Source organism: Ascaphus truei, chromosome 12, assembly GCF_040206685.1.
Source record: "Ascaphus truei isolate aAscTru1 chromosome 12, aAscTru1.hap1, whole genome shotgun sequence".
Lineage (NCBI taxonomy): Eukaryota > Metazoa > Chordata > Amphibia > Anura > Ascaphidae > Ascaphus > Ascaphus truei.
In genome coordinates, this window is record NC_134494.1 from 38,491,848 (window position 1) to 38,511,325 (window position 19,478).

Consider the following 19,478-nt stretch of genomic DNA (forward strand, 5'->3'; position numbering starts at 1 on the left):
GACATTTGACAGCCAGACTATTGACGCTAAAATATGGGTGTGTGCAAATTAATGAAGGGAAACATTGTCAAAGATGTAACCTCAAACTTCAGCCACAGAAAATATGTATTTTGTTTATTCCTTTGATGGAATATAAAAGCAGTTGAAAAAACGCAGTACGGCAGTTAAATAATAGTTATTTGCAACAGTGTTTGCTAAAAGATAACGAATAGTAACTAGGCCTATGTGATAAAAGCTGTTAAAAATGGCGGGGAATCTTATGTATTTTAATTAATCTGGTGCATCAGGGGTTAATGTAGTTACAGTGTCTTAAAAATACAAGATTGTGGTTGACAGGTCAGGACCCTCCCTGTGTCTGTGCTGATCTACAAAGAGGGCTTAATTGGGGGAGTAACGCATGGCGCACTAAAATGACATATAGGTGTAGTTTAGAAGTCTGGGGACCATAGCCAGATCCTGGGCTGTTGGCCTCAAAGAAAACGGAATATCTTTAAAATTAAATAAATAAATAATGGCTGCACCACTGGTTGAGCCACCAGTGCTTATTTATTTATTTATAAAATATTTTACCAGGAAGTAATACATTGAGAGTTACCTCTCGTTTTTAAAGCATGTCCTTGGCACAGAGTTGACAAATAATACATGGTTACAAATACAGTTATATAAATGAACAGGGTATACATTTATATACAAGACATTGCATGCACAGTTACAGATAATATATATTATGGACGTATGTAACAGTTACAGACCAGATTAAAATGTGAGATAGCCTTAGATTTGAAAGAACTTAAACTGGTGATGGCTGTGAGAGTCTCCGGTAGGTTGTTCCAGTTTTGGGGTGCACGGTAAGAGGAGGAACGGCCGGATACTTTGTTGAGCCTTGGGACCATGAACAGTGCTGAAGCAGGGATATCTGGAAAACCTGTCCTGTTGGTCGCCCTTGAGGACTGGAGTTACCCACCGCCGAGTTAAACTGTGGGAGTGCTGGAGGGGCCATGCCCTACTCCTCCAGCACAGACATTGATGCGATACTAATTGAGATGCTTGTTTAATTAAATTGCAGGAAGCATTTGTAAAAGGAGTACAGTTCTTGCAAAATGTTCTAATCCAATTGGAGTTGGTAAACCCCCACGATGTGCAGCTGGGTGAACTGCTTACACACATGCTTTCACATACTGTTCTAGGACCCTGACCACGTTACAAGGCAATCCTGATATTTTGCTTTGCGTTATTGGACTTGAAAGAAAACATTTAGAGACATGTTGGTTATTTATGCAAGATCAGCAGTCTAGGAGTTCCCTGTTTACATCTTAAAAAAAAAACATTTTTTTAAAATAATAAAGTATAAGAAGCGTCTGGACAATCCCTAGCAGCAGAAAGTGTTCTACATGGGGGAACAATGCTATGCATTCGGATTATCACGCAACAGTACTTTTGGTAAGCATGTCCAGTATCCTTTCCATTGGTACGGGGGCGAGGCATTGGCTATAACCACATCACGTCAGCTGGGTAACTTTCCCATGTGGATAGTTCCTATGTTCTCCCCGGCACATCCTCTGCAAGAAGCCTGAGAAATGTTCTTATTGTGTTACGTTTTTTTTTTCCATCTTTTCTCTGAGAAGCTTTAAAAAAAATCAGATTGAGGCCAGAAGGACCAGCTGTTCCACAGTCTGTACCTGGTCCCCTTTGTAATACAATACCACTGTAACACGATGAAGCACTGGCAGAGTTGCGTAGCAGGGGGACTTCATCTTTACTGCCTTTCATCTTTGCAATGTGTTGCTTTTGGAACATTTGGAATCACTGCTGCATTGTTTGGGCCAGTGAGGTACAAACTGGTAACGAGGCCGTACAAAAGTGTTAACCCTCTTTGAGCCTCGGGGCTGCCGACTTGTGGTTTCAACAAAGTACAAAAGGAAGCCAATTTCAGAGAGAGGAGAGCTAGAAGATGTCATCCTCTGAGGCAGGAGGGTGGCAGGCTCTGGGGTAATGTGAGGGAGCACTGCTTCCCAGAAGGGATGTTAGATACATGGAACAGCCTTCCAGCAGAGGTGGCAGGGGCTAATCCAGTAAGGGAAGTTCAGCATGCTTGGGATACTTTTAAGGCTATTTGAAATAAGAAGAAAGCCAAGGGCCAGGCAGGGTCTGAAGTTTTACAGCAGATAGGAATATGGGCGGACACATTCTATGTTTCTCTGGCAACTAATGGGTTAAAGCAGCAATACTACATTCTCTCCCCCCCCCACCCCTTTTATATATGTGTAAAGCATGTGACAGTGTATAATTCTACATTCTTACAGAAGCTGGCAATGTTTGGTGTTCCTGTTTATAAATCTGTAAAATCCTGACGAAATGGCCGCCTTTTTACTTTGTGCTGCAGTCTGATATACTACAGCTGCAATGTAATATTATATTCTAAAGTAACAGATTATTGTTGCAGCTTTTAGATTAATAGTCAGTCAGCTGTTTAGAACACAGCATCAGATCTGTTTGTGATACTTTGTTGCCAAAGGGCAGAGTTCTAAAAGGCGTGTGTCACAGCCTGTTTAAAAAGAATAAGTGGATATGACTTTTTATATGGTTGCTGTAGCAACCACAGAATTATCCGTACATTAAAATCATTGGCAAGGGCATTAAGAGTAAAAAAAAAAAAAAAAACAAAAAAAAAAAATGCAGACCCTATTATGTAATACTATAGAACTGATTTTACTTTAAACCCCCCCCCCCCCAAAAAAAACCACATAGGATTGTTCACATTTTTGCTGCTTTAACTTTTCGCTCATAAGCAATTTTGAGAGCGCAAACCACAGTTTAAAACATGTTGACAATTGCACAGAAGATGATGTATCACCGATTTTGTCATTCAGTATTTATAGTTAAACACTGCAGCTATGCTAAGCAATGCATCGTACGCCAGTGTGACAGCATAAAGGGTCAGCCCTCACTGTAACTCGTACGACTATAGAACGATACCTAGTGAGGGCTTTATGGTGATTTCTTAAGCAGCTCTGTTTCTTGTTGACAGAAGGAAAAATAACTAGTGTTTATACAGCAGAGGAGCCTTGACACAGTTAAAACACATATCTACGTCCGAATGTGTCCATAACAACGCTCCGATGCTGCCCCTGACGTGGTGAAGGGTTAACAGGGGTTTGACCTTGTGCCCAGCTTAAGCTTGATCACATTCTGTTCTAATTCCCAGCCACACAACAGAACTAGTTTGTTATTTTTGCGCCCTTGTTTGGGCACGGCCCTCGGTGTTGGTTATACAAACCAGCGTTGTCTTACTGCTGCCCCACAAAGGGAAGGCAGTGGGAAATGGGCAGGGCATTTTCCCCAAACTCAACATGTTGTCTTATGAAAAACAAGCAATTGTATTTCTATTTAGTACTGGGAACCCGACTGAAGAGCACCGGGATGGATTTCCTGGAACAGAATGTGCTGTTTTTATGACAAGCTAGTTATAGGCTCACATCTGACTCCATAAATACTTAATTATTTATAAAAAATATGTTACCAGGAAGTAATACATGGAGAGTTACCGCTCGTTTTCACGTATGTCCTGGGCAAAGAGTTAAGATGACAAATAATACATGGTTTCAAATACATAGTTACATGAGTGAACAGGGTATATATACATTGTATACAAGACATTGCATGCACAGTTAAAGATAATACATATTATAGGCGTATGTAATAGTTACAGACCAGATTAAAATGCGAGACAGCTTTAGTTTGGAAAGAACTTAGACTGGCGGTGGCTGTGAGAGTGTCCGGTAGACTGTTCCAGTTGTGGGGTGCACAGTAAGAGATGGAGGAGCGGCCGGATACTTTGTTGAACCGTGGGACCGTGAACAGTCTTTTGGAGTCTGATCTCAGATGATAGATACTGCTGTAGCAATTACAAATTGTCTGTGAAAGAATTCGTTTATTTGGGGGAAACAAAATCGTAGCTGTAGCCGTTCCTAAATATTATATTACAACAAAATGGACAAGAAGTAAAAATGTGACTCGCTGGGAGTTCTCATTTGCATGTCATTACCCAGAATCCCTGGCTGCAATGGAAGCACTGTATGCTGGGAGATAATGACCTGGGATGGATACTGCACCGATGCAACATACCATAGCATTACTGGCTAAGGCCCTTCTGCCGAACATAGATAATTCAATGATTTATTTATCTAGGAAAAAAGTTTTTTCACCCCGTGTGTGCCGGGGGGGTCTATGGCCCGTCCGCCAGATCACGATCACCTGACTGCTCCTTGTTGTGATCACATGATCGCGACATCACTAATTGCGTCCTGCGCCGCCTCCGTTTCCGTAATCTCCCCTAGAACAGAAGCCAAAACATAGCCTAACGTGGCTCTGGGAGTACTAGACCCCATGGTGCAGTGACGTAGCCATGGGGTACTGAAAGGGTTAAAGGCGCCATGGTGTCGTTGCAGTACTCCGTGGCTTTATCAGTGATATGAATGGCTGTAGTTGATGTTCTCTCTTGTATGTGTAATAGTTAAACTTCCCCTTTTTACTTCCAATGAAAGGTGCGCTGCTTTGTGTGAGACCGCAGGCCCTGCTGATCTATTTACAGTATACATACAATAAGAACATGGAACAAGCTTTTGTTTAAACTAACAGAGCACCATAGTCCTATTTACCATTCCCATCATCATGCAAATGTAAGAAAGTAGGACTTGCTCAGTTCATTGCTGGAATGTTCTTTGCGTCCAAATCATGTGTCGGTAAATAACCTTGAACTAATAAAAAAAAAAAAACTATTTTACATTGTAGTTAATGAGTTTGTTTACACAAATATGCCTTTGCTTTATTTGTTGCTCACAAAGCAGATATCAAAAGCATTGTGTATGCCAGGGGGGTGGGGGGGCAAGATTGTTTTTTTTGAGGGGGCGTCTGGAGAGGAGGATTGCGGCGGGAGCATGGCGGTGGCAGAGGAGGACCAACAGAGGAATCGAAGCAGGACGGTCGGGGAAAAGCAGAACAGCTGGGGAGGAGTGTGCCCCTGCGATCCGACCCGGAAGTCTTTTACTGACTTGCATGACTGATCGCTCGGTCTTGCTCTCGGCTGCTCAATCTTGCGGGCCTCCGGTCGTTCAGTGTCGCGCGCGCTCAATCTTGCGCTATATTTCATGAATCTTTTGCTTTTATTTTTAGTTATTTATAGTTAACTTGCTGAAACAAAAAAAAGAGAAAAAGTTTCTATACGAGGAATTTTCCCATGTTTGCTAAAGTTTAAACTGCCAGATTTCAGGCCGTGTTTATAAGTGGTTTCATTATTTATAATTCCGTCTGCGTGGCGTGCGATCCTGTATTTCCCCATCTCGATGGGTGCCAGATTAGATGGCCATTGAGGACTAAATTCCATTAGCACCAACTATTGTTCTTGTCGTAAGTTCTAGAACAGGCTCATGAAAGCCGTATCATCACCCTGTCTTTCTGCCCAAAGCGGGTCGCCCGCCGCCGCGCGCTTGTTCCAAACAGACATTCGCCCTTCCTTCTGAACAAAACCAAACAAGGAATATACCGCTCACTGATGAATATGAAATAAGTGTTTGTAAATATGATTGTTGCCTAAAAGTGTCTGGATAGACACTGGGTGCTACCTACGTGCTAAATTGAAATGTATTTTCAAAATAGAGATGAGGTTGTGTTGGAAACCGATCTCTTGCAAGAAGCACATTGGTGGTGCACACCTAGGCTGTTAAAACTTAACATTTATTATAGCCATAATTAATATAATATTACACGTGCAAATAAACATATCGTCAAATTTATTGTGTGTATTGTGTTTATTAAAAACTCAATGTGTCAGGAGGGTGCTGTGGTAAACTCTGTACTAAAGAGTCATAGCTATCTTGAGTTATAATTGTCGTGTGATATAATTAATATATAGACATCACACGATAATGGAATGGTATGTCTTAGTGCAAGGTAATGCAAGGTGTGTCTGATAATGTGTTACCACCCAAATGGATTAACTGTGGCCCTGGTATTGCAGTTGGGTAGGATTGATGGTAGGTCAGCAGCACAGCATACCTAATCACTCACCATAGATTGCAAATGAATGTAAATACACAAATTATATTAACACCCTTCATTTAATTGTATTGTATTAAGAACTGGTAGTGTATTTACTCACCATAGCCCTATTGGTCAATAAACATATACACACATGGACCAGTTTCACCCCTGATCTGTATCAGGATATAATCATCCACATCCCTTATAGAATTTAATGGCAATCAACAGTCTCCTTCGGAATGTGAGGTTCTTATATAGGTTGAATCCTCCACCAATATCCAATGTGCATTCAATTATAGAGGATTCATACCTATAGGTCATCAAACCACTATTTATCATGTCAAACTGCATCCCATGTATCAATCCACACGTGTAATATTATATTAATTATGGCTATAATAAATGTAAAGTTTTAACAGCCTAGGTGTGCACCACCAATGTGTTTCTTGCAGGAGATCGGTTTCTAACACAACCTTATCCTTCTGAACAAATATGCAAGCAAATTGTGATAACACTTACTCAAAGCAAACAACTGTCTGTGTGTGTGTCTGTGTGTGTCTGTGTGTCTGTGTGTGTGTGTGTCTGTGTGTGGGTGTGTCTGTCTGTGTGTGGGTGTGTCTGTCTGTGTGTGGGTGTGTCTGTCTGTGTGTGGGTGTGTCTGTCTGTGTGTGGGTGTGTCTGTCTGTGTGTGGGTGTGTCTGTCTGTCTGTGGGTGTGTCTGTCTGTGGGTGTGTGTGTCTGTCTGTGGGTGTGTGTGTCTGTCTGTGGGTGTGTCTGTCTGTCTGTGGGTGTGTCTGTCTGTCTGTGGGTGTGTCTGTCTGTCTGTGGGTGTGTCTGTCTGTCTGTGGGTGTGTCTGTCTGTCTGTGGGTGTGTCTGTCTGTCTGTGGGTGTGTCTGTCTGTCTGTGGGTGTGTCTGTCTGTCTGTGGGTGTGTCTGTCTGTGGGTGTGTCTGTCTGTGGGTGTGTCTGTCTGTGGGTGTGTCTGTCTGTGGGTGTGTCTGTCTGTGGGTGTGTCTGTCTGTGGGTGTGTCTGTCTGTGGGTGTGTCTGTCTGTGTCTGTCTGTGTCTGTCTGTGGGTGTCTGTGGGTGTCTGTGGGTGTCTGTGGGTGTCTGTGGGTGTCTGTGGGTGTCTGTGGGTGTCTGTGGGTGTCTGTGTGTGTCTGTGTTTGTCTGTGTGTGTCTGTGTATATGTATGTTGTATCTATCTACTTATTCACATACACACACACAGAAATGTTGTTTTAAAAGACATTTCCATTCTTGGAACATAAATATTGTAACCACCGTTTCTATATGAGATCAAAGAGCTTTTTTTTTGGTTTTAAATTGCTTGAGAACAATGTTGTAAAAATATTTTAGTCCCAAAACACATTGTCCGACTCTTTGCCCTGGGTTGCAAAGCCGTTTACAATGGCTCAGAAGCTGTCACATGGGTGAGTGCTTTGTCCTGAATACATCTTTATTATGCATTACCAAATGGCGCGGATAGCCGATAAGCTTTGTTGTCCGGACCCTATAAAAAGTTAATCGCAAACCCTGATTTTTATTGCAACATGATCACTTTCCGGGGGTGATTTGTGAGCCCGAAGTGCGGCTTTCAAATAACACAAGTGCGGGGACTTTGTCTTCACTGTATGTTCTGATCTTTATTTGCTTATAAAACCCAGAGATTTTCAATTTTGCAGCTCTTAAACTTGTAATACTTATTTAATTAAAAGAACTTGCTGTAACAAAATGTGGACTGCTCGGTGCCAGCTGAATTACACGTTCGGTGCCCGCTCTGGTTTAACCGTTCCTTACTATGAGTCCTCAAGGGCAACCAACAGGTCGGGTGTTCAAGATATCCCTGCTTCAGCACAGGTGGCTCAACCAGTGGCTTAGTGTTCGACTACACCACCTGTGCTGAAGCGGGGATATGCGGAAAACCTGACCTGTTGGTGGGCCTTGAGGACTGGAGTGGGCCACCCGTGGTGTACGAGCATAAGGTGGTGAGACTGGCGAGTGTTTACAGCTGTGATCTGGGGGCAGGGGAAGTGTGTTCAGCTGTTAGGTGTGTAACGTTCGCAGCCTTTTCCTTTGGCCCTGTTCTGCTGAATGACAAAGAGCAACAAATGGTATAAGACAGAGACGGGCAAAACACTTTAATTATCCACAAAGCCTGTGTGCAACAACAGATGCTGCTGTTTATCACATATTAACCCTTGTTCTGCGAGCTGGTCCCTCTGGCTGCCAAGGGGTTAATGAACTGTCCACAGGTGTCGCTGGGTGTGAATATAGACCTTCACTCCTCTTGCATCCTATTCATTTTTTTTTTTTTTTTTTACAAAATGATAGAAGAAGAAAAAGCGGGTGACTTAATGATGTATTTTTGCGATCCGTAAGCAGGCTTTATTTTTCATGAATTGGGAACAACTCCTATTAATCTGACCCACTTTGCAGGCGAAGCTTGTATACAATCTAAAATTAAACCGTGATCTCCACAGGAGGAGGATGGGCGCTGGGTAAACTGCCATCAAATTGGATGTTTAATGCTCGCTGTAGTGCGTGCGTGGCGGTTTCGTGCGGGGCTTGGCATTCTGGCCGATCGTCCGCACTTAAACACAGGGAACGGTTGTGGGGACGATGTTGGATGGATTGGTTCTGGTATTCATTGTGCGTTTTTTTCTGCTGACAGTAACTGTACTGTAGCTTTTCTTTACTCCTACAAATATGCTACATAAAAACTATTACAAGCTTTTTCCAGCATGTGACTACTTTATTTTGGGGAGTTTTCGTGGAAAACAGCGTTAAATGGCTATATAACAATAACCGCGTTAGGTAACATATATTAATGAACCCAGGAAGAGTATATTCAATGTTATTACATAATCCGAGCAGTAGTGCAGATAAGGGATACATTGAAATACCAGTATCGAGGAAAAGCACCCGCCAGGTGAGACAGAGGACCTTCACAAATAGGACACTAACGGATCCTAAAACCTGTGTCTGTCTCTCTGTCTCTCTCTCTCTCTCTGTGTCTCTCTCTCTGTGTCTCTCTCTGTGTCTGTCTGTCTCTCTGTGTCTGTCTCGCTGTGTCTCTCTCTGTCTCTGTCTGTCTGTCTCTCTCTCTCTCTGTCTGTCTCTGTCTGTCTGTCTCTCTCTCTCTGTCTATCTCTCTCTCTCTCTCTGTCTGTCTCTGTCTGTCTGTCTCTCTCTGTCTGTCTCTGTCTGTCTGTCTGTCTCTGTCTGTGTCTGTCTGTCTCTCTGTGTCTCTCTCTGTCTCTCTCTGTCTCTCTCTGTCTCTCTCTGTCTCTCTCTGTCTCTCTCTGTCTCTCTCTGTCTCTCTCTGTGCTTCTGTCTCTCTCACTTAAAAACAGTCATAACACACGGCCAGTTCTCGTTTTGTGAGCGTGTTACAAGCCATGTATAATACTCCTGGTAATCTTAGAAATAACGTAACACGAGGAGGAGACACAGTATACTGTTACATATGGTAACCCCAGTGCCCTGGTATGTTTCGTACATACTCACACTAATTACCATATATTGGTTGTGACACGCTCACGAAGGAGAATCGTGTGTGAGTGTGTGAGTGTGTGAGTGTGTGAGTGTGTGAGTGTGTGAGTGTGTGTAATTTTGTATTTCTTATGATTCCTGGGTGCCCTCCTTGTGACGGTTCCCCCACCTCGTCTGGTGAGGTTTTTTCTTTGATTCTGTTAAAGCAAAGTGTTAAGTCATGCACAGTATTTAGCGATGTCCGCGCTTACAGCATATACTGCAACACTGTCTGCCCGCCTCTCACTCTGTGTTTAGAAGTCACAACATACAGTGTAAATGTTTCTGGTGGCACTTAACCAAGGCCCTGAAATATTGTGTACACCTATTCTGCAAACAACTGCCATTGTGTCTTAGGCCGCGGGCATGGTCAGCGCTTAGGCGCTGAGCCGTGCTGCTGCTTGGCACTGAGCCCCTGCAGCCGCAATGAGAGCGGCTTTAGCAGGGGCTTGCGCACGCGTCAGCACGCTTGGGGAAGCGTGTGTCTGACGGAGTTTTGAAATTTCCCCGCTTGCTGGAGCGCAGGGCTGGTCACGTGAGCGGTTCGCCCAATGAGGGCGAACCAGCTTGTGACGTCACTGGCCCACCCCCAGACCCGCCCCCGACACGCCCACGGACGGCGCGCTGTGTAAGGCCAGGGACAGCACCGCTTTCCTTGAGCCTCAGCGCACCTCCGCACTGCTAGAACAACTATGTCCCAGGCCTTAGGCCGCGGGCATGGTCAGCGCTTAGGCGCTGACCCGCGCTCACGCTTGGCAGTGGGCCCCTGCAGCTGCAATGAGAGCGGCTTTAGAAGGAGCAAGCACCCGCTTTCCCTCAGCCTCCGTGTGGCTGAAGTCTCTATGGACTCAGCCTTATGGACAACTTTTAGGCTGCGCTTATAGTGTGGACGACGTGACGGATGACGTCACCCGTTGCTGCCGCCAGTAGCGAAAGTTATACTTTAACTTTCAGCGACGTCGCTGGCGACAGGGTGATTGGTTCAGAGGCTGTCATGTGGCAACAGCCTCTGAAAAATCAAATTTAACCTGCTCCCAACCCACATCTACACCCCCCCCCCCTCTCTAAAGTGTTGGGTTTGTCTTTATAAAAACAAAGAAAGGAACCTCAGTTTCCTGGTGATAAAGAACATATTGGGAAAGGCTGCATGTTGTAATGACACAGCGTTAAGCAGCTCAAATTGAAATAAAGCAAGGCCAGCAAATCCGCTTTGCCAGCAGTCGTAGGCCGACTAAACCCATTCTGTTATCCTAAACCGAATGATCAGCTGTTAAATGTTTATCGTTTTGTACTCCATCACATTTAATTTACCTACTGCACATGCTAAAGACACTTGCAGAAGTGCCCCCTGACCTTCCTGTTTTGGAGTTTTTTTTTTTAACGTAGATGTTTGTATGTTTTATATAGTGTGCTCGTTTGCATGTTATTACCCAGAATCCCTGCTAAGAGATGATGGGAAAAGTCCGAGCTTGGGGAAATGCTCACAAGTGGTATTTGTATTTGGTGCGTTTTATAGCAGAGTTCTTGCAGTGAATAAATTGTCCCACATATATGCCTAGCCACTGAATATGCCATATGGGGAAGAGACGTGGTTCTAATACCGAGCCCTTTCTTTCTCTGACGGGCTGTGCTGTGCGTTCCTTGTCTTCATTGCACCCCCCACCCTCCCCTTTCCTGTTACTGATTAGCAGGGCCTGGTAGGGTTTAAGTTGTGTTTTTTGGGTTTTTTTTTTTTAAAAAGGTGTTTTCATTTTATTGAAATAATCTGTGTTTCAATGTTAATAACGGAAACAAATGTGAATTGGGTGTTTATCGGGGCACTTTTTTATTTAAAATTTTTAGTTTCTATACTTTAAGTTGCCTTTGTATCCGATCTGTGGCTGGGTTGCCAAACAAGGACTAATTCAATGAGAAATGATGATTAATTTCCGGTTTTGATCAGTTTTAACTGGACGTGTAAGATTAACACGGGCGGTGGTGTTTTTCAGGTGAAAACCGGAATCCCTAATTATATACACTAGTGTTCTCTCTGCATCCAAAGTAGGCTCTTGATCTTTAGTAAAAGCACCTTCATGGTTAATTAAGTATGGCGGGGATATCGTGTTAGTTGTGTACTAATACAGGGGTGCACAAACTTTTCCCCCTGCGCCCCTGCCTGCTCTCCTCCCCTGCTTGCGCCCACCCCCCCCCCTTCCTCGCACCCACCCCCCCTTCTTCGCGCCCACCCCCCCTTCCTCGCGCCCACCCCCCCCCTTCCTCGCTCTCTGCTCCAGCGTCAAAGGACGCAGCGGGGTCATGTGATGTCACGTCACATTGCCATGGTAACACGTCGCTGGAAGCAAAGGTAAATTGGTTACAGAGTCCTCGCGCGGTCCCCCGGCATTTAATTCAAATGCCTTGGGGGGGGAGCGCTGCACCTCTCTACCCACTGTGCCTCCCAGTTTGTGCACCCCTGTTCTAATATATCATTATTTACTGCTTGTGCTGATACATGGCAGGCACCTCTAGTAGCAAAGGGATTATAAATGGTCTCAGTTTGTCAGAGCTGCTATATAGCAATAAAGGCAGGTGGCTTGTTGGTCTCTGCCATGTACAGCTGTCTGCGCCTCATCACCTGTCCCGCTGCTGTTCAGCTGCCGGCTGATCTGTCTGTTCTGTGACAGCTCACTGCTGTCCCGAAGGATCTCACCCATTCCCTGTAATAATGGGCAGATTTTTTGGGGGGGTCGGAAAGGCCGCTTTCTTTTTTTATTCCCCTTCAATAATCAGTGGTGGCAAGGAAAAGGCTGGAGGATTGATCATAGTGCCAGCTCACCCCGGGTATGAAAACGTCACCTTTCTTTCCTGCTCTCTTCCCATTTGTATAGTGTTGAATCAAAAGACCTTATTAAATGTCAAATTAAAGAAGGAGGGGTTTAGTGATGTGGTCACCTTTGTATCCCACAATAGAAAGCTGATAGCCTATGCTGGTGACTTAAATGTTGCATTGTCGGGTATCTTGATAGGGAAGAAATAGCTTTTGTTTTATTCATGATATGGTTACATTACACAAACAGTTCTGCTTGCTATGGTTACAGTATTGGTCTTTAACACACCCTTCTGTACCTGAAGCAAATCGCTTCACGGATAGGACTGCTCTCTTTCATTTAACTTCCTTAACCTCAGAGCCTGCAATGCTGCTCCCCCAACCCCCCCCCCCACAACACCCAGAATGCCGTTTTGTATAAGAAAACCGTACACAATGGAAATAATGACCTCGACGCTGGCCGCGGGGGTTGCTAACATTTACAGCGACAAACGGGGGCCCTCCATCAACAGAGCTCAACTCGCTGCTTCAAATTTGAACCTGTTGGTCTGTGAAACACACACCAGGTTATCCCAGCAGCTGATGAGCTAATATGCAAAACGCTGTTAAAAATGTACGTTTCCGTTACGTGACAATGAAAGGAACGCCTCATTAGAGAAATGATGCACAGTTAAAGCACTTCCAGAGAATGATGCATTTTGTAGTAAGTCTACGAACGGCTTGTTTTTAAGTTTAACGCCAAATGCCAGTCCAGTATCGTTATTAAATTACGCGGGGGTTTCACATCTATTGGGTTGAGTTATTGTTTAGTTCCTAAATTCCGTTCTCGTAGCCGAAATTATTTCTCTTTTTTTTTTTCTTTCTTTCAGAGCTCCCGAGATAATTTTGGGGTTGCCGTTTTGTGAAGCCATAGACGTGTGGTCACTGGGCTGTGTGATTGCGGAGCTGTTCCTCGGATGGCCGCTGTACCCAGGAGCTCTGGAATATGACCAGGTATTTGAGTACAAGCTATGAGATGGCTGAAGCAGCTAAATATTGGGGTTTTCTGCACACTTGGTAAAGCTGGGCATTAAACCCACAAATCCACGTGTTGCACCTATTCTAATATGGCAGCAGTGCTTGGGAAACCTATTTTTTCTTGTTTTGTTTTTCAGTTCGCCTTATAATCGATAAAGTAAGCATTTAATCACAGACACAAACCTCATTATTCTAATAAGCAGCAGCTATTTCTTTTCACTTCAAAAATGCAACAGATTATTGTTGCTATTTAATTATGTTGTAACGCTGAAAACCTGATCCGTGCTTTATACTGTGAAGGAGCAATGTGACGTATAGGAGATCCGAGCTACAGAAGCACAAGATAAAAATATAAGGCATTGGGATGGCTGCACCAAGAAGCAGATAGCCTCCATCTCAACAAATACCAGAAAGATAATTAGGAATAGTAAAAGTATGTCTCCCTGCCAGGGAGAGACTGAATGCTTTGCTTAGTCCCTTTCAGCAATGAGGGCAAGCCACGCACCGCTTCTAGTAAAGGACGCACCGCTTCTAGTAAAGGACGCACCGCTTCTAGTAAAGGACGCACCGCTTCTAGTAAAGGACGCACCGCTTCTAGTAAAGGACGCACCGCTTCTAGTAAAGGACGCACCGCTTCTAGTAAAGGACGCACCGCTTCTAGTAAAGGACGCACCGCTTCTAGTAAAGAAGGGCTGATTCCACAGACTCGTGTCATTTAAAGTTCCTGGCTGTTATTATGCATTGTGGGGCACTGCAGGGGTTAGAGTGTATCAGTCAACCTTCAGTCCCATGATGGAGTCCAATGATTAGTACTCTGCTAGTACATTCAGTGTACTTTTATTATAAACATTTCATGTGACAGTGTAAGTGACACACACACACACACACACACACACACACACACACACACACACACACACACACACACACACACACACACACACACACACACACACACACACACACACACACACACACACACTGAAAATGCTGTTTTACATACACATAGATCTCTCTCAGTAATACAGTGAGGTAACTGACAGAATGTCCATAATAAAACCATATTGCTGATCCTGTGTGTTAGAAACATTCAAGCGGTATGTGAATTCCCACAGTGTCAGAAAAGCTGGAACTGGGTGTACATATAGATACTGGTCGTGTAAAATACCACTAGGATTCACCAGTCAGTCATTACCCTCCCCCTTCTCTCTCGCACAGGCACCTTTCCCCCCTCTTGCTCGCACAGGCACTTTCCCCCCCTCTCGCTCGCACAGGCACCTCACCCCCTCTTGCTTGCACACACCTTCCCCACCCTCTATTATTTTATAACGATAGCCTGACAAACCATAACGTGACGTGCAGCAGTATTCTGAGCATACCGCGGTACAAGTCTGTGAATTGTCCGTGTATGTTGTAGGGTTGGTGGTGCAGTGTGGGTACAGCGGAGATTAAATAGGTTTATCTGCTTGCAGATCCGTTTCATCTCCCAGACTCAAGGGTTTCCCGGAGAACAGCTGTTAAACGTGGGGGCAAAAACCTCCAGGTTCTTCTGTCGTGAACCAGACGCACCGTACCCCAGCTGGAGGTTAAAGGTAAGCAGGCTTTGTGTCGGACGTGGAGGCGGGATGTGTTTCAGTGCACGGGTGTGTGTGTTAACAATGTTACTGTTTAATACTCTGCAGAAAGGTACCTTCTATAGGCAGGAATGTCTGTAACGGAACAGACATGAAGGATCGCTAAAATGGTTGTATAAGTGAATGTGTATTCGGTTTACTTTGTGCCCTTTTATATTGTGGTACCAGGTTTTACTCTGCAGAATTGAATTCGAAGCAGGACATACAGTAGATACAGGAGGGAGGTACCCAGGTACAATTCTTCTCATAGACCGGGCGGAAATATTGGTATCCAGACGCTCAAATGTCTGCATTTCAAAAGCCAGATTATCTACATTCTGCTTTGTTCTGATTATGTATATCTTTATACAGCGCCCACAGTGTAGTCGGTGCTTTACAATAGATACAATAAACTACAGGGAATTATAATACAACAAGCGCAACAAACTCAATCAGACAATAGGAAAGGAAATCCCTGCCCCGGAGAGCTTACACTCCAAGTGCACTTACTACCGAAGCAACTTGTATCGTAGAGAAGTGGTTTTCAACCCATTTTTTTGGGTTAAGGAACCCCAGAGTTAAATAGTGAAATTCTGGGGAATCCCAACCCTCTTCCAAAGTCTCTCTTCTTTCCCCACCCTGTCTTTCTCCCTCCCTGTCTCTCATGTCTGCCCACCCCTTGTCTCTGGTGTCTGTCGCTTCCCCCCCCCCCCCTTCTGGTGTCTGTCATGCCTCCGTCCCCCCCTCGGTCTCTTGTGCCTGTCGTGTCCCCCCCCCTGTCTCTCGTGCCTGCCCTCTCCCACCCCGTCTCGCGTGCCTGTTGTCCCCCGTGCCTGTTGTCCCCCCGTTGCGCGCTCCCCCTTCTCTTCTACACACACGATCATTTTTTTTTTTTTTTACGGGAGCTGCTGGTAAGCGCGGCAAAAATCCCTACAGTGAAAACTGCAGCGAGAGCGCGCACTCTTACCTTGGGGCCTGCGGTGCTGCGCTGATCCGAAGCTCCCCCTGTCAGCCGGTAGTTGAATGCAATTTCCAGCGCACACAGGAGGAGGGTAGAGGAAGGATCGCAGTGATTGGGCGGCTGCTACTGCTGAGCTCCGGAGCCACCGGGTCATTGCTGTGTGGAGTGCTGCCGAACCTGGGACAGCTGGGAGAGTACTCTCAGCTCTTCCCCCACTGGCGGCCGCGGAAACCCTGAGGGGTGCCAAAATCTCTATCATAGAGTGATGTATTTATTTGTTCATGGTCCTGTTAAATGATAAGAAAAACTGCATTCTGCTAAGTTTTACCGTAGCAATCAGCATTGCTTTTGGTTATTTTGCTGCCAGTGTTCTTTTTGGCCCCGCTGGAAAGGCCAAACCGTGCAGAATTTCTGATACACGAACATGTGGCACCTGAAGTATGTGTAACCTCCTTCCCAGCGCAGGGCGGGGCCAGGCGCTGCAAGCGGCGTTTACAGAGCAATGGTCGATCATACTAAAAACCTTTTTTATTATTTCTTTCCCACAACAGACCTTGGAAGAGCATGAGGCGGAAACAGGAATGAAGTCGAAAGAAGCCAGAAAGTATATTTTCAACAGTTTGGATGACATAGTGCATGTAAGTCCGGCAAAGTCGCCGCGGCGTGTGATACGGAAGGGGTGTCTGCACACAGTGTCCCTCTGTAACATTGACGGCCTTCCAACTAGGGAAGGAATTAGAACCATTTAGACATCCAAAGAATTTATTTTCTGTACTATGACCGTTTAAGGCAGGGGCGGGCAACTCCAGTCCCCAAGGGCCACTAACAGGTCAGGTTTTCAGGATATCCTTGCTTCAGCGCAGGTGGTGCAGTCGAAGACAGCCTCTGATTGAGCCACCTGTGTTGTGGCAGGGATATCCCAAAAACCTGACCTATTGGTGGCCTTTGAAGGCTGGAGTTGGCCACCCCTTGTTTAACGTATATGCGCCACAATGTAATAATGTAAAGGGTCATTTTATTATCTTAAATCGAATTTATGAAAAGGGCCAGATTTTTACTGAAATGTGTTTTTATCATGGTTTGCTAGAATATTTCTTTGCCGTAATTTATAGGGATTTAGACTACCAGTTCCTTATATAAAGACACGAGTGATCTTGTTTTTATTGCTAGATACATATTGTTTTTCGGACGGGATTTCATTTGTATCCGCCCTGAGCCGACTGACTATCTGTAATTACAACCTACCTGAATCTCATCACTTACTCTGCACATTTATAATGTCTCGCAACAATGTTTTGTCTTTTTTAATGCTCAAATATCAAACGTTGTATATCCTCAGATTGTGATACCCATTGGGCCAACGTGAGTTCTTTGTAGATGTAGTTTGTAGACTAGCTTTCCATGCGTCTTCTCTTTCACTGTTAAAGCCCAGGTACAAACCTCTGTGAATAAAATGGGTCACGATGTGCAGTATAGGGTGCAGCACCTTACCAAGTTGTGTTTGTGTCTCAGGTGAACATGGTGATGGATCTGGATGGTAGTGACTTGGTGGCAGAGAAGGCGGATAGGAGAGAGTTTGTGAGCCTGTTAAGGAAAATGTTGCTGATTGATGCTGATGTGAGGATCACTCCGGCTGACGCCCTGAACCACTCGTTTGTTACCATGAAGCACCTCTTAGATTTCCCCCACAGCAACCAGTAAGTCGCCCTCTACCTCCTGAATAAATGCTTGCGTTGCCCTTTAAACCCAGAATAAATCTCCTCCCTCCCCTCCCTCCCATTCCCCCAACCCCTCCCATTCCCTCCCATTCCCTCCCCTCCCCTAGGCTCTCCCCTCCCTCCCCCCCTTGCCCTCCCTTCCCTCCCCCCCTTGCCCTCCCTTCCCTCCCCCCCTTGCCCTCCCTTCCCTCCCCCCCTTGCCCTCCCTTCCCTCCCCCCCTTGCCCTCCCCTCCCTCCTCCCCATGCCCTCCTCTGCAGCTGACCCCCGCTCCCCCTCCGCTGCAGCAGGGAATGTCGGCACACCAGGACAGATCATTTAAAATCGGGACGTCTGGTCACCCTAAGTATTGCAGCATGATAATGAGGTCCTGCTCCCATATAATGCACCGTTAAATGAAGGACCGTCGGGTGTCACCAGTGCACTTTAAGTGCATGTGTCCATGCCTCTCTTTGCCTATTGGTATCTTTAAGTTTACTCCCCCTATCACTTTCAACAGCTCTCCTTTCAGATTAAAGATGTGCTGGAAAGTGTTAGACAAGCAGCCATATATCTCTGAAAGATAACGGAGTTATTTGCATGTTGCCTGATTTCTTACACATGGAATAGGTAATAAAGTTGGACATTTATGAACCAAATGACGAGACGCCGTTGAGTTGCTGGAAGTTGCATGGGCCGGCGCACTGTTGCTGTGGTTCTTGCATCAATTAGACCTTCCCAGCCATGGGTCCTCTGTATTGCGTTTCTCACCTCATTGTGTGGGCAGTGTGATACTTTACACTACTTGATGGCCAAATATAAGCTTTCAGCAACTGAATTTTCTTTATATGCCAAATGGAACCTATACAACAGATTGAACATGTAAACAGTGACCGCAGTCAGATTTTGACAAAATATTTCAGTACAGTAGCATTCTTAAATGGGTCAGTTCATGTTTGGGACTTTATACTACAGCATATTAATTATGACTACAGGTTACAATTTGACTAAAATGTCTACTTATACAAAGCTCGCTCAAAATATTTAGGGAGCCCGCTGGTGATTACGGAGAATAATCCTAGATGCTCTGCCCTTCTGTCCCCCTCCAAACTACAACACCAACTCCTTGTGGAACAGGACCATTTCGTTTTGGTTGTTGTTGTGGGAAAGATGGCAGAAGCCTCGTCAAAAGCCCTGCTGGTGACTTTATTAAAGATACAGAATGGAGGGTGCTCTCATAATACTCAGCATTATTATACAGAGCCGTGCTCTATTCCAGCTGAGACATTTCACCGTGAACATAACATTCAACTTCAGCGAAGAACACCGTGAACTGCACAATAGAATGTTTCAAATAAGGCCTATTTCCCAACAGATGAAATAATGGTGCGAAACTGTAAAATTCACTCTCAATGTGTGCAAACAGATGTTAATACAAAGGTGGACAACTCCAGTCCTCAAGGGCCCTGCTTCAGCACAGGTGGCTCAATCAGTACCTCAGTCTTCGACTGCACCACCTGTGAAAACCTGACTTGTTGGTGGCACTTGAGGACTGGGGTTTCCCACCCCTGAGTTAACACGTTCCAGTCTTAACAAACACTAAGTAGCATAAAATGAAGACTTTTCTTTTCTTCCTGGCAGTGTGAAATCCTGTTTCCATATCATGGAGGTTTGTAAGCCCCGACCTAACCCGTGTGAGGCAGCGAACCGCAATAAAACATTGATCATGAGACCAGCCAACATGACGTCTGGCTTCACCAAAATTGGTACCGTCAGGGGTCAGGTAAGTTTGTGTGAGCCTCCACCATTTCA

The 19,478-nt window shown here is 45.0% G+C and overlaps 1 protein-coding gene across 3 annotated transcripts in view; it reads left to right on the forward strand.

The window, feature by feature from the left end:
- HIPK3 (homeodomain interacting protein kinase 3) overlaps positions 1–19,478 on the forward strand; it is a 72,031-nt gene that overhangs the window by 35,316 nt on the left and 17,237 nt on the right. For all 3 annotated transcript variants that reach the window (XM_075567374.1, XM_075567375.1, XM_075567376.1), the window contains exons 3-7: positions 13,249–13,372; positions 14,869–14,988; positions 16,522–16,608; positions 17,483–17,667; positions 19,308–19,449. In XM_075567374.1, coding sequence (XP_075423489.1) covers positions 13,249–13,372; positions 14,869–14,988; positions 16,522–16,608; positions 17,483–17,667; positions 19,308–19,449 — 658 coding nt within the window. The remainder of the gene's footprint in view (positions 1–13,248; positions 13,373–14,868; positions 14,989–16,521; positions 16,609–17,482; positions 17,668–19,307; positions 19,450–19,478) is intronic.